At 48.3% G+C, this 12433-nt stretch overlaps 1 protein-coding gene across 1 annotated transcript in view; it reads left to right on the forward strand.

The window, feature by feature from the left end:
- The window catches only part of PKD2L1 (polycystin 2 like 1, transient receptor potential cation channel), a gene marked incomplete at its 5' end in the record, with an annotated part of 33669 nt that extends 22715 nt beyond the window's left edge, over window positions 1-10954 (forward strand). The window contains 14 exon segments of the mRNA XM_079899969.1: window positions 2679-2806; window positions 3268-3417; window positions 3421-3510; window positions 4523-4731; window positions 4900-5128; window positions 5808-5975; window positions 6158-6339; window positions 6637-6757; window positions 7614-7712; window positions 7922-8043; window positions 9195-9252; window positions 9256-9321; window positions 10095-10213; window positions 10465-10954. Coding sequence (XP_079756095.1) covers window positions 2679-2806; window positions 3268-3417; window positions 3421-3510; window positions 4523-4731; window positions 4900-5128; window positions 5808-5975; window positions 6158-6339; window positions 6637-6757; window positions 7614-7712; window positions 7922-8043; window positions 9195-9252; window positions 9256-9321; window positions 10095-10213; window positions 10465-10684 — 1961 coding nt within the window. The 3' untranslated portion in view covers window positions 10685-10954.
- Between the last annotated feature and the right edge of the window lie 1479 nt (window positions 10955-12433).

A 12433-nucleotide genomic window follows, 5' to 3' on the forward strand; every position in this document is an offset into this window, starting at 1 on the left:
ATCTCTGCCTTTTATGAAACTTAAGTTTTCCCTCCTGTAACTTCTACCTTTTGGATATAGTGCTGTCCTTAAAGCAGAACAGAATTAGTTTACTATGGAGGCAAACAGATTTGCATTTGAATCCTGGCTCCCTTAGTTGTTTACCTTGGGAAAGTGACTTCAGCCCTCTGAGACTGGGAAATAATAGCACCTAATACATAAGGTTGTTGTAAGATTAAATGAAATAAGCATGTCAAGCACTTAACATAGGGCATATATTAGGTGTTCTGAGTATCAGTGGGCATTTGACTAGGTGAAACCATTTTTCTCAGAATACATAGTCTTTACTGTCTTGGATAATAATCAGTGATGTTATGCCTCCGTAAAGGGTTGACATTCTGTTCAGAGCAATACTGATTTTGAGTGGTAATTTTGGAGAATTGGAGAGGAGGAAAAGATATAGCCGTGACTACCACCTAGTGGCCATCTAGAGGTATAACAATTTAATCAGCAATGTCTTTAGGAAAAGTTCAGCTCACTGACCATCAGTTCTAACTGCGGCGGACCCTCAGCAGACAGAAGTTTGATTTCCAACCCATTTTCCAGATCCAGAAGAGTTGAGTCTGAGTCCTACAGATACTGAGGATGGGAATCACAGATTTGACTTAGAGAGAAGTCAAGTCATTTCTTGGAATTAATAGAGTGGAATGCGGAAATGTGAAATAATAATGCTTTCTTTTTGCTGATTTCCTCCTGGAAACGTATGATGTTGCTTGTGCCTAATCTGGGACCACTCACCGGCCTTTCTTTCCCCCAAGACTGTGGATGAACTTCAGTCCACACCAAAGCATTCCCTTTCCAGAAAGGGAATAAAATATGTTCCAAGATTTGAAAATAAAATTCTTAAAGGGAATTGCTCACAAGAGGCTGACAAATCCTACTTTAAATTTTTTGATTTAATTTTTTGATTTAAAGTTTAATTAGTGAACTGAAAAGTTACAAGAGTAATACAAAGAGTTCTTACATATATTTCACCCAGATCTCCCAAATACGAATATTTTACCATGCTTGCTTTTCCTTTATCATTCTATCTCTCTGCCCGCCTCTTTCTCTTCACACATATACACACAGAACTGTTTGAGGGTAAACTGCAGACATAATGTCCTGTTATTTCTAAATACTTTAATGTGTATTTTGTAAAAACAAGGAAATGACCAAAGTCAGGAAATTATCGATGATGCAGTACTGTCATCTAATGAACAGACCTTATTACAGTTTCACCAATTATTCCATGAATAACCTTTACAGCAAAAGAAAAAAATTATGGTCCAGGATATAATCCTAACTGGATGCACATATTGCATGTAGTTTTCATGGTTCTTTAGTATTTTAGGACAATTTCTTTGTTTTTCATGACCTGGCTAAAAAACTGAGTAACAATTCAAAATATTGACAAATTATAAAAAGTTTTATAGAATTATAAAAATTTTAAAGAAAAGACAGGAATCCATGAGTTCATACTGATATATATACATGAATAACTTAATGAGGAAGAAGGAAAAGCTCTTCCTGAAGAGAATGCCAACTAATAAATGCAGAAGGAATGATGGAATGAGAAAATCACAGCTTGACAACCTTAATAGTAATAATTAGGCAAAAGTTGTCAAAGGATGCTAAAACTAGTAAGTGAAAGATTGATGAATAACAGGATATTTGCATAGTTTCCAAGTATTTCCCCACAAAATATGTATTCATTACAAAGAGAAAAATAATAATTGTATATTGAAGAACGCTGGATGATACCACCTTAACAAGGGATCAAAGTTAATATCACCAGTAATAATACGGTTACACGATTTATGCCTCCTGAAAAGGACACAGTCTCCTTCTTTGATATTCCTTGCCAAAAATGTATAATCTGAATTTAAACACAAGGAAATATCAAACAAATCTAAATTGAGGGGCAATCTATGAAGTAAATGGCTTATACTCTTCAAATTGTGCCTTTAACCAGAAAACTTATAGCGTCCCTTGACAGCCCTACTTCAGATGTGTGTATTGGGGTGGTCAAGGGAGATCTAGTTCTTCAGGGCAAAGGCCATGTTTTATTTTGATCTGGGGATGCTCTGAGTCCCTCTCTCAGGAGACAGCTGTGCCCATCAGGATGCACCAGGGCCAGAGGTGCCATGCCTACCTCCTACTCCCATGACTGCAGAGTCGCTGACTCCAAGGTCCAGGATACCACATCTCCATTGTACGATATTTGACCAGGGCCTTGGCATACGCTAGAATTTGGAGACATTTTCCCAAGGGCATTAATAGAGGACAAATAAAAGGAAGCACTACCTGATGCAGAAGGTAGAAATTTCCTGGCTCTGGGGAGTAAGAACTAGGAAGTTAAGCTGGTTCCGGAAGAGAAAAGTGAATATTCAGAATGACGATGTCAAGAGATAATTACTGAGTGGATTTCAGTCTTTCTGAGGTGAGTTGGGAAGAGAGAAAGAGAGCTTATAACCACAACTCTTCCCTAATATATTCCCTGGTTTCCCCAATGCAACCGTCAGCCTCCTTAGCCAACTCTAGGGGATAGGTCCCATCCGGGTGGCATCTTTGGCCTCAGGGCAGAGGCTTTCCTGTCCCTTCTGGATAATGGAGAAGGGAACAGTGTTCAAGACACAACCTCTTGGGTTGGTTTCTAGTGACCTATGGAATGACAAGCTCCAGCGCCTATTACTACACCAAAGTGAGGTCTGAGCTCTTCTTACATACCCCATCAGACACTGGAGTCTCCTTCCAGGACATCAGCAGCATGGCCGACTTCTGGGATGTGAGTATGAGATCTCCTCTGTCCCTCCCCTCTTCTTCTCAATGGCCTAAAGCCTGAGGCCACAGGCCAGGGTTCAGGGATGTCAGTGGACAGTGGATAAGGCCATATCCAGAGACCAGGTCATTCCAGAATCAGGCCGAGTCAAAGGATCAGGCATGAATTAAAGGGTCAGACTAGACAGAGTTCAGGTAGTGATAGGTTAGAAATCAGGATGATAATCAGAGATTTAAGTCAGTACTTCAACTAGTATTGAGAATCAGAGGTAAGGCAGAATTTCAAACTGTATTTTAAATAAAGAATAAGGCCACATCAGGCTAAGATCTGGCCAAGGTTCATGACTCAGCTGAAGAGTCCAACAGAAGCGTACTGGAGACAAGCTGGAGGGGAGTGTGGGAAAAGGTCATTCTAAGGGTAAGGGTCAGGATGAGGCTGGGTCAGGTTCAACCCAGTTCGCGGTCTAGTTTGCCCAGGGCCCACTACTGGACAGTTTGTATTGGACCAAATGGTACAACAACCAGAGCCTGGGACGTGGCTCCCACTCCTTCATCTACTATGAGAACCTGCTGCTGGGGGCTCCGAGGCTGTGGCAGCTGAGGGTCCGCAATGACTCCTGAGTGGTGCACGAGGACTTCCACGAGGACATTCTGAGCTGCCACGACGTCTACTCCCCAGACAAAGAAGAACACTCCCCTTTGGTCTCCTCAGTGGCATAGCGTGAGTGAGTCCCCCCACCAGTGTCACAGGGCTTGCCCCTCTGAGCCTGACACCATCCCAGGTTTGGGAACCACTTCCATTGAGTCTTAAGTAGCCTTGGGGGTACTTGGAGCTGGGGGGCATCTCTCTGAGACCCATCTGTGACTGTTTGGAGACCTTGGTCTGGGGTCACTGAGGAACAGAGAGGGTGTGTTAGCAGACAGAGCCATAGCCTCTGGACTTGTTTCCACACACAGGTCACAGTCACAGTTGCCCTACTCTGGAGGCAGTCCTGCCAGAGGAAGCATCCTTTCTTGCCCAGAATTCCCTCAGGGGTACGGAGAATGGATGAAACATTGATGCTGCCACACGAGTCATGCTTGGAAGAGTCTGACCCTTGGAACTAATAGCAGAAGGCAGAAAGGGGCCAAGGATGGATGAGAAATTAGGGAAGAAACGGGAGATGTGTGGATAGGACAGGAAGAAGGGGAAGGAAATAAGGGTCCAGGGAGGAAAGTTTGTGGATAGAACAGAAAATCATAGGGTTAAGTAGACAGGTGCAAAACTACAAGAGCAGAAGGGGTCTTTTCTGGCTTATGTGGGCCGGGTGCTTCCCTTATGGGGACTACTCAGGCTGGAGTCAAAAGTGGGCTTGGGTTTGTCATCCGTAGGCTTGGTGACAACGTGAAAATCAGGAGATTTACATTTGAGTTTCAGTTCTGCCACTAACTAGTTGGATTATCTCAGATATCTGAGTCTTAGTTTCCTCATTTGTAAAATGTAGATAATATTTACCCTCCCCTCCTCAAATAGTTACATTAAACAAGGTAATATATGTGAAATATATTTTATATATATATATATATATATATATATATATATATATATATATATATATATATGAAACTGTAAAGCCAAGACAATTATAAAGTATTGCCGTTGCCTTGGGAGACCAGCTTCTGGGGCTGGTTCAGACCTCTCTGCTCAGATGGCTTCTTCTGTGACAGATAGACCTACCACTAGCAGGATGAGCTGGGGGGCTCCTCTCACTGGGGCCAGCTCACAAGCTACAGCGGAGGTGGCTACCACCTGGACCTTCCAGGATCTCGACAGGCTAGTGCAGAGGCACTCAGGGACCTTCAGGAGGGCCTGTGGCCGGACAGGGGCAGTCGGGTGGTCTTCATTGACTTCTCAGTCTACAACGCCAACATTAATCTTTTCTGTGTTCTGAGGTGGGTCCCCGTTCCCTGCCTTCCCTCCATCCATGGCTCCTGATTCCCTTCTCCTCTGCTGGAGACCCTTCCCTAAACTTGTACCCTATGGTGGGGGTGGGGAGGGGAGGGGTTGAGTAGAACTGTTCCAGCCCAGGCCCTACCAGACATCTCCCCCTCCTCCCACAGACTGGTGGTGGAGTTTCCAGCTACAGGAGGTACCATCCCATCCTGGCAAATCTGCACAGTTAAGCTGATCCGCTGTGTCGGCAAGTGGGACTTCTTTATCATTGGCTGTGAGATCATCTTCTGCATCTTCATCTTCTACTACGTGGTGGAGGAGAGCCTGGAGCTCCACATCCACCGGCTTCGTTACCTCAGCAGCATCTGGAACATTCTGGACCTGGTGGTCATCTTGGTGAGAGACAGATATCTTAGACTTGGGACATATGGGGTGGTGGAAGGAATCTACCCTGATAGGGGCTCCAAGTTCTTCCTTTTGGAGTCCCAAGTCCTCCTTGTGACTTCTGGTCAAATCACTGAGTAACAGCTCCCTAAACCAAAGGCTGATGTTCCCCTGGCTCAGCCCTGGAAAAATCCTGTCTCTATATCCCCTCTCCCTCTGGCTTATGATCCAGGCCCTGCTCTTTTATTTTTGTACTTGATATTAAGTTCCTCTTCTGTCTCTTGCCTTCATGACCTGTTCCCTTGACACCCCCCCGCCTTTTCTCTTCACCCCTATTAAAATTTTCTGCCTCTTCATCTTCGTCACCTTCCTATTAACAGGACACATTAATTTCTGACCAAGGCTGGGAAGTGGTGGGGGAAATAAAATTGCTTGGCTCCATTTCTCCATGGTCCTTTACAACCTACATATTTACCACTGGCCCTAAAGCCTTCTCTTGGGCTTTAAGACGTTCCCCAATCATCCTATCCTGTTCCTTTTGAACCTGAGATAGTCAACAACTCAGCAGGGAAGGATGTGGTTTTTCTCCCCACCTGTCTTACGCACCGTAGCTCACCCCTGGGACCTCACTGTTGAACTTCCCTTGAGATCCTCTTGACTCTCTGACACCCCCCGGGTCCTGTTGTAACAGCTCTCCATCGTGGATGTGGGCTTCCACATATTCCGAACCCTCGCGGTGAATCGGCTGATGGGGAAGCTTCTGCAGCAGCCAAACACGTATGCTGACTTTGAGTTCCTCGCCTTCTGGCAGACACAATACAACATGAACGCTGTCAACCTCTTCTTTGCCTGGATCAAGGTACCCTGGGATTCCTCACCCCCAGCAACACCTCAGGGCACGCGTTCTCCCTTCCTCAGGACTTGTCTCATTTTCCTTGTCTGGTGTGGCAACTCCTGTGGCCCCCTTAGGCCCCTGGGATGGACCGTTCCAGGCTTTTCTGTTTTCTTCCCTAATTGCTTGGTTCAACGTGGCCCTTCCAGATATTCAAGTACATCAGCTTCAGTAAGACCATGACCCAGCTCTCCTCCACGCTGGCCCGCTGTGCCAAGGACATCCTGGGCTTTGCCGTCATGTTCTTCATCGTGTTTTTTGCCTACGCCCAGCTGGGCTACCTGCTTTTTGGGACCCAAGTGGAAAGCTTCAACACTTTCATCAAGTGCATGTGTGTGTTCTGCCCCTTCACTCCTCCCTGGCCCCTCACCCTCCAGCTCTGTGGATGTGTGTATCCTTGGGGCAGCTGGGTATGTGGACGTGGGCGTGTCTGTGCTTAAGCATCTGTGTGAGTTCCTAGAAGCCCTGGTGTGTGTGCTCAGTGTCTCTGCACCCTGTTCTGTCTCCATCAGATTGGGTGGAGGTGCAGGGACGGGTCTGAGTTCACTGAAGAGCAGTAGGAAGGAAATTGGGATGGGGTCAGCGTTGTGGTCAGGCTCTGGGTGAGTCCCAGACCCCGGTCTCTAAGTTTCACTCAGTTCCGGATCATCCTTGGGGATTTTGACTACAATGCTATCAACAACGCCAACCGCATCCTGGGACCAGCCTACTTTTTCACCTATGTCTTCTTCGTCTTCTTTGTGCTCCTCGTGAGGGTCCCTCTGAGGGGTGGGGATTTGGGAACCTGAGGGGTGGAGACGTGGATGGCCTGCAGGGTGGGGGTTTGACCCCCCTCCATGTTCTGCACTAATGATTATGATGGGTTTCTCAAATCAAGGGTGGAGAGGTGGGGGAGGGAAGAGCTTCCAGATCTTCTGAGAGCTGGCTAATGTGTGGTCAGCACAGTTAGGCAGTTTGCACAGTATAAGGAAATCTGCAGGCTCCCTCACTAAAATCAAACCCCTATCCTCCAAGGATGGAAGGAGAAGGAAAAGTGCCTCATGAGGAGAAGAGACTGCCTCTAGAAGCTTCTCCGCCTATTCTCTAAGACTCCCCTTCCTCTGGGGATCTCTGGCTTTTTCTACTACCACTGTTTTGTATTTGCTCTCTCTCCCTGCCAACCATGAAAGATCTGGGTTTGATTTTTATCAGGAAAGCCAGTGTGTTTCTTTATTTGATCAGTGGATGGGGATACAGACATGGATTGGGGATGGATGGTAAAGAGAGCACAATTTTACTCTCACTGTGGAAAGTTTCTGGCTTCAGTGACTGGTGGACTCTTACATGGAGGGGGTCTGTGGCATATGTTGGGGTATCTTTGTGGTCGTTACTGCAGCAGTTGAGTGAGGACACCGGTTGATGAGGGAGCATGACCCATCTGTAACAGAATTGTGCTGAAAGGCTGGGCTCTGGGGACCCAGAGATGTGGGGATTAGTGGGCTGCAGAGCTGGGCTGAAAGCACTGGCCCTTTTAGAACATGTGTCTGGGACATTAATAGGGTCAATGGGCTCGATGCTGTTAATGGGTCTGGGAGTAAGGACCCCAGTCCCTGTTTTATCCTCCAGAATATGTTTCTGGCCATCATCAATGACACATACTCAGAGGTCAAAGAGGAGTTGGCTGGACAGAAGGATGAGCTACAGCTTTCGGACCTCCTGAAACAGGTGACTACTTGGTCTCCTTGAGCCACACATGTGCATCAGGGCCCAGGTCCGAGGCTCTGTGTCCTGGTCTGTGCCTGACTGGTTAGGGGCCTGTGCCCATGTGTGCCTTCAGCTTATCCCTGGGATCCTGTCACCCTGTGGGTGGGCGTGGGAGTAAGAGATGAAGAGGAGGCTGTGGGAACTGGTGCCTGTTTCCTTTCCCCTTCCAGGGCTACAACAAGGCCCTCCTGAGGCTGCATCTGAGGAAGGAGCAGGTTTCAGACGTGCAGAAGGTCCTGCAGGGTGGGGAGCAGAAGATCCAGTTTGAGGATTTCACCAACACCTTGAAGGAGTGAGCACCCAGAGATCCAACCTTCCCTGACATTGGTCTGTAAGTCCTTGACCCTCAAGCATACATCCTTTGCCTATAAGCCTCTGACATTGGACAGTGGGCCTTTGACCTTGGCTTACAGGCCTTTGACCTTGGCTTATAGGTCTCTGATCCTGACCTTCAGAACTGTGCCCTTGGTTTAAAGGACTCTGACAATGTTCTATGATATTCTGGACCTTGTTGAACAACTCTTAGGACTAGTGTAATAATGATACCCTAATCATCATATACGTCCCTCATTCCCAACTAAGATCAGCATAAAACTCTGATCTTACTTCTATGCTCCCCCACAAACACAGGTCTATTTCCTTAGCCATCCTCTCCCTGCTTCCCAGTCAAACATATTAACAAGCATTGAACAAATATACTGTGAGCACCAGCTGTGAGCCAGGCACACAGTTGAATGAGACAAAGTCTTTGTCCTCCAGGAGTTCATAGAGTCTGTAAGCAAATAAACAGAATCACTGAACAAGTTCCACAATAGAAGTAACTAGAAGAGAGGGAGCATGGGGTAATAAAAGCATATACAAAGGCAAGAGGTATGAAATTGAGCAACATACACAGGAGTAATAAGTAGCTGAGCATTGCAAGGTATCAGATGAAAGGTCGGGCAGAGCAGATGAGGCCAGAGAAATGGGCTAAGGTCACACTGGGAAAAGCCTTGAACACCACTACTCTATTCAAAGAATAGGGTGCCCAGGAGGGATTTTAAGCAGGGAAGGGGTATATTTAGTCTTGTACTTTAGAAAGGTTAATTACTCTAATTGCATTATGAAGGATGGATTTCAGGGGAAGGGAAGACCATAGGGCAGGGGGTGTGGGGGAGAGGGAAGGTTATCTGGAGGCAAAGAGATTTCGCAGTAATTCCTTTAGGAGATCATGAGGGCCTGAACCTAGTCAGCAGGAGTCAGGGAAGGAAGAAATAGATTCAAGTGATTTCTTGGGGGATCAAATCGCTACATCTTGGATATCCTGGCTTTCTCGTGTGGCCCCCTTCTTCCCTAGAGAGCAAGGCTCTTGCCAGAGTCTAGCAAAAAAGAGTGGGGAGTCCATAACGGAAAGCTCCCAGCCACGGCAGGTCAGAAGTCATTTCACCACCATGTTCTCCTCAGGCTGGGGCACATAGAGCATGAGATCACTGAGCTCACGGCTGCCTTCACCAGGTTTGACTAAGATGGGAATCACATCCTGGATGAGAAAGAGCAGGAAGAAATGCGGCAGGACCTGGAGGAGGAAAGGGTGAGCCTGGCTGGTGGACAGGCTACGAGGAAACTGCTCACCCTACCCTCCCTGCCAGCACACCTGGAACACAAGCCCAAACTGGAAGTCCTCTGACAGATGGGCAGGAAAGAGCTCTCTAGAATAGTGGTTCTCAAACTGCTGCATATTAGAACTCCCCGGAGAGCTTTAAAAAAATCCTCATGCTCAGGCCACACACCCTAGACCAGAATCTCTGGGGGAGTTGGGAGGCCCAGCCATCAGTCCTTTTTACAACCCCCCAGGTGACTGCAGTGCATAGCCAAGGTTGATCACCATTGCTCTAAAATGTCGTCTTAGGGAGAAAAGGACCAATTGTCTGAGAATCCCTGACAATTCCTTCTGAGCAGCTGCCTCCTCCTTGGGGTTCTCCAACTCTGATCCTTAGCTGCCCCTGCTATGCCTGCTTCATCCCTATCCAGTATAGACCAAAAAGCCAAGGGTAAAAGGAACAGTGCCAGGACACTGTCCCTGCTCTCCCAAACGGAGTTGGCTTCTAGTGAGCGCCTCATTCATCAATGCTTCAGGGAGCTTGTGTTTTGTTTCTTGTGGAGGTGATTCTCTCCCAGAGGTTAGGCCAGCTTTGTGTTCAGCATGACCATTCTGATTCTGTTGTCTCCAGAGTCTGAGAGGGAAGGGGAATAGCAAGCACTGGAGCCCGAAGCCCGGTCCCGCGAGCCCGGTAGAGCAGGTGATGGAGCAGGACCTGACGGCTTCCCAGTCATCTTCTCTCTGCTCTCTGACCTCCTGATCAGGTGGCCCTCACCGCTGAGACTGAGAACCTGCACCGGTCCAGTGTGAGTAGCCCACTAGGCGAGTCGAGTCCAGAGGCTGCCAAAGCAGGTGGCTGGGTTTCAGGAGAAGAATTCTACATGTACGTGCAGCCCGGGGGCCCGGGGCTGACTGTGTTTATGTTATCCTACCTTGAGCTTCTTTCCACAGCCTTCCAATTCCCTGTACTACCCCAGGGAAAACCCCTCTCCCCCTTTAATTCTCCTGACAAGGCTGGGCCTTACCTTCCTTGCTCCCATCCAGACACACACTCTTCTGTACCCCCTATCCCTGGAATCACCTAGCCCTCCACACACGTTTCTGCTCCCTTGGTCTCTCTCAAATCTTGCACAGGCTCACAAGGAGAGTTGTGCAGCTGGAGACTGTCCTGGAAGGAGTCATGACCCAGATTGATGCCATGGGCTCAAAGCTGCCGACGCTGGAGAAGAAAGGGCAGCTGGCTCCCTTTCCAGGCATGGTGAATGATCTCTCACCTGGATCCTCTCGGCTCCCACAGTTGAACTCTACCAGCTTTTCCACTCAGTGGGTAGAGGCAAAACATTTTTTTTTTTAAATACATTTATTTATTCATTTGTTTTTGGCTGCGTTGGGTCTTCATTGCTGTGTGCGGGCTTTCTCTAGTTGCGGCGAGCGGGGGCTACTATTTGTTCCGGTGCACGGGTTTCTCATTGCAGTGGCTTCTCTTGTTGCGGAGCACGGGCTCTAGGTGCACAGGCTTCAGTAGTTGTGACACGTGGGCTCAGTAGTTGTGGCTCGCAGGCTCTAGAGCACAGGCTCAGTAGTTGTGGTGCACGGGCTTAGTTGCTTCAAGGCATGTGAGATCTTCCCGGACCAGGGCTCGAACCTGTGTCCCCTGCATTGGCAGGCAGATTCTTAACCACTGTGCCACCAGGGAAGCCCGAGGCAAAACATTTTTGAAAGACCAATGTTTCAGGCTCCTGGGGCAACATGTTCCCAGTAGTCAGTGAATCGTGGAGGTGGGGGTTGGAGGGAAGACCTGAAGTTGGTTGCTCTGGCCTTGAGGGCAGCCTTAGCCTCTAGGAGAGTGTCTGGGGTTGGAGAAACAGATCCAGGTAAAAGGAAAAGTGGGACACAAACTCCTCCTTCAAATGACCTGTCACTTTTTCTTCCAACAGCGGGAACAAGGCATTTGGGAGCACCTACAGGCAGCCCCAGCTGTGACTCCAGCCCCCTGGGGACTCCAGGGCGGGCAGGAGAGTGGTGGGGGAGGGGTCCTAAAGCATCAGACAGCAGGCTCCTCTGTCACCACCTCCCCATAAGCCCCCTCAGCACACGCCCTCCACTTCTAGGTCAGCGGGTCCCACCACTGCTGCTGCTGAGTCCCGCCCTGTGCCTGGCCTTCTGAGCCAACGTTTCTGTGTGTAACTCTGTGAAATACCTCCCGCTGGGCCTCTCACTCCCTGTCCTCTGAACTCTGCTGTGATGATTTTTTTTAAAGTCAATAAAAAATAATAAAGGAAAGGAGGGTAATAACTTTCCTAAGCATCTGGATAGCCATGATTTGTGAAAAAAGTAGAAGCTGAGAGAACAGCAATATCTAGATGTCTTCCTACTTGCCAGTGAACCTTTTCCTCTGTGCATCTAGAGATCTACTGCCAGTACCCATGGGGTTCATGTCTTCCCTATAGGGTTTCCCTGTGAAAGAGAAGGGGAAGCCAGAGAGGACATTTTCTCTTGTGGGGAGAGTACAATGTTGCAGAGGAGTTGGAGTGGTGACCTCCCCTAGCCTTCCCCAGCAAAGTCCAGGAAGATGGGCTTCCCTGGTGGCGCAGTGGTTGAGAGTCCGCCTGCCGATGCAGGGGACATGGGTTCGTGCCCCGGTCTGGGAAGATCCCACATGCCGCGGAGCGGCTAGGCCCGTGAGCCATGGCCGCTGAGCCTGCGCGTCTGGAGCTTGTGCTCCGCAACAGGAGAGGCCACAGCAGTGAGAGGCCCGCGTACCGCAAAAAAAAAAAAAAAAGTCCAGGAAGACTCAGTGGGAGAGCCTACCTCCAGACATGTCACTGAACACTGAGGGGGCTGTAAACCAGGACAGAGATGGAGCCTGAGGAGAAGCTGGCAAAGAAATGACCTCAGGATTCCGAGATATTTGGATAAAATGTGGGGGACTCTGACCCTCTTCCATAGGACAATGTGGGTTTGCCTGGTGATTATCAATAAAAATCCTTAGGAAAACCAGGACTTTGCACTTGCTTCGGGGACTGCAGGGGAAAGAAGAGAGTCCGGAACTGTGAACCATCCTTGTACCTGGGCTGGAGGAAGCTCATCCCTGCTGGGAGGT

The sequence above is a fragment of the Stenella coeruleoalba genome (genome assembly GCF_951394435.1).
Source record: "Stenella coeruleoalba genome assembly, chromosome: 16".
In the NCBI taxonomy this organism is placed as follows: Eukaryota; Metazoa; Chordata; class Mammalia; order Artiodactyla; family Delphinidae; genus Stenella; species Stenella coeruleoalba.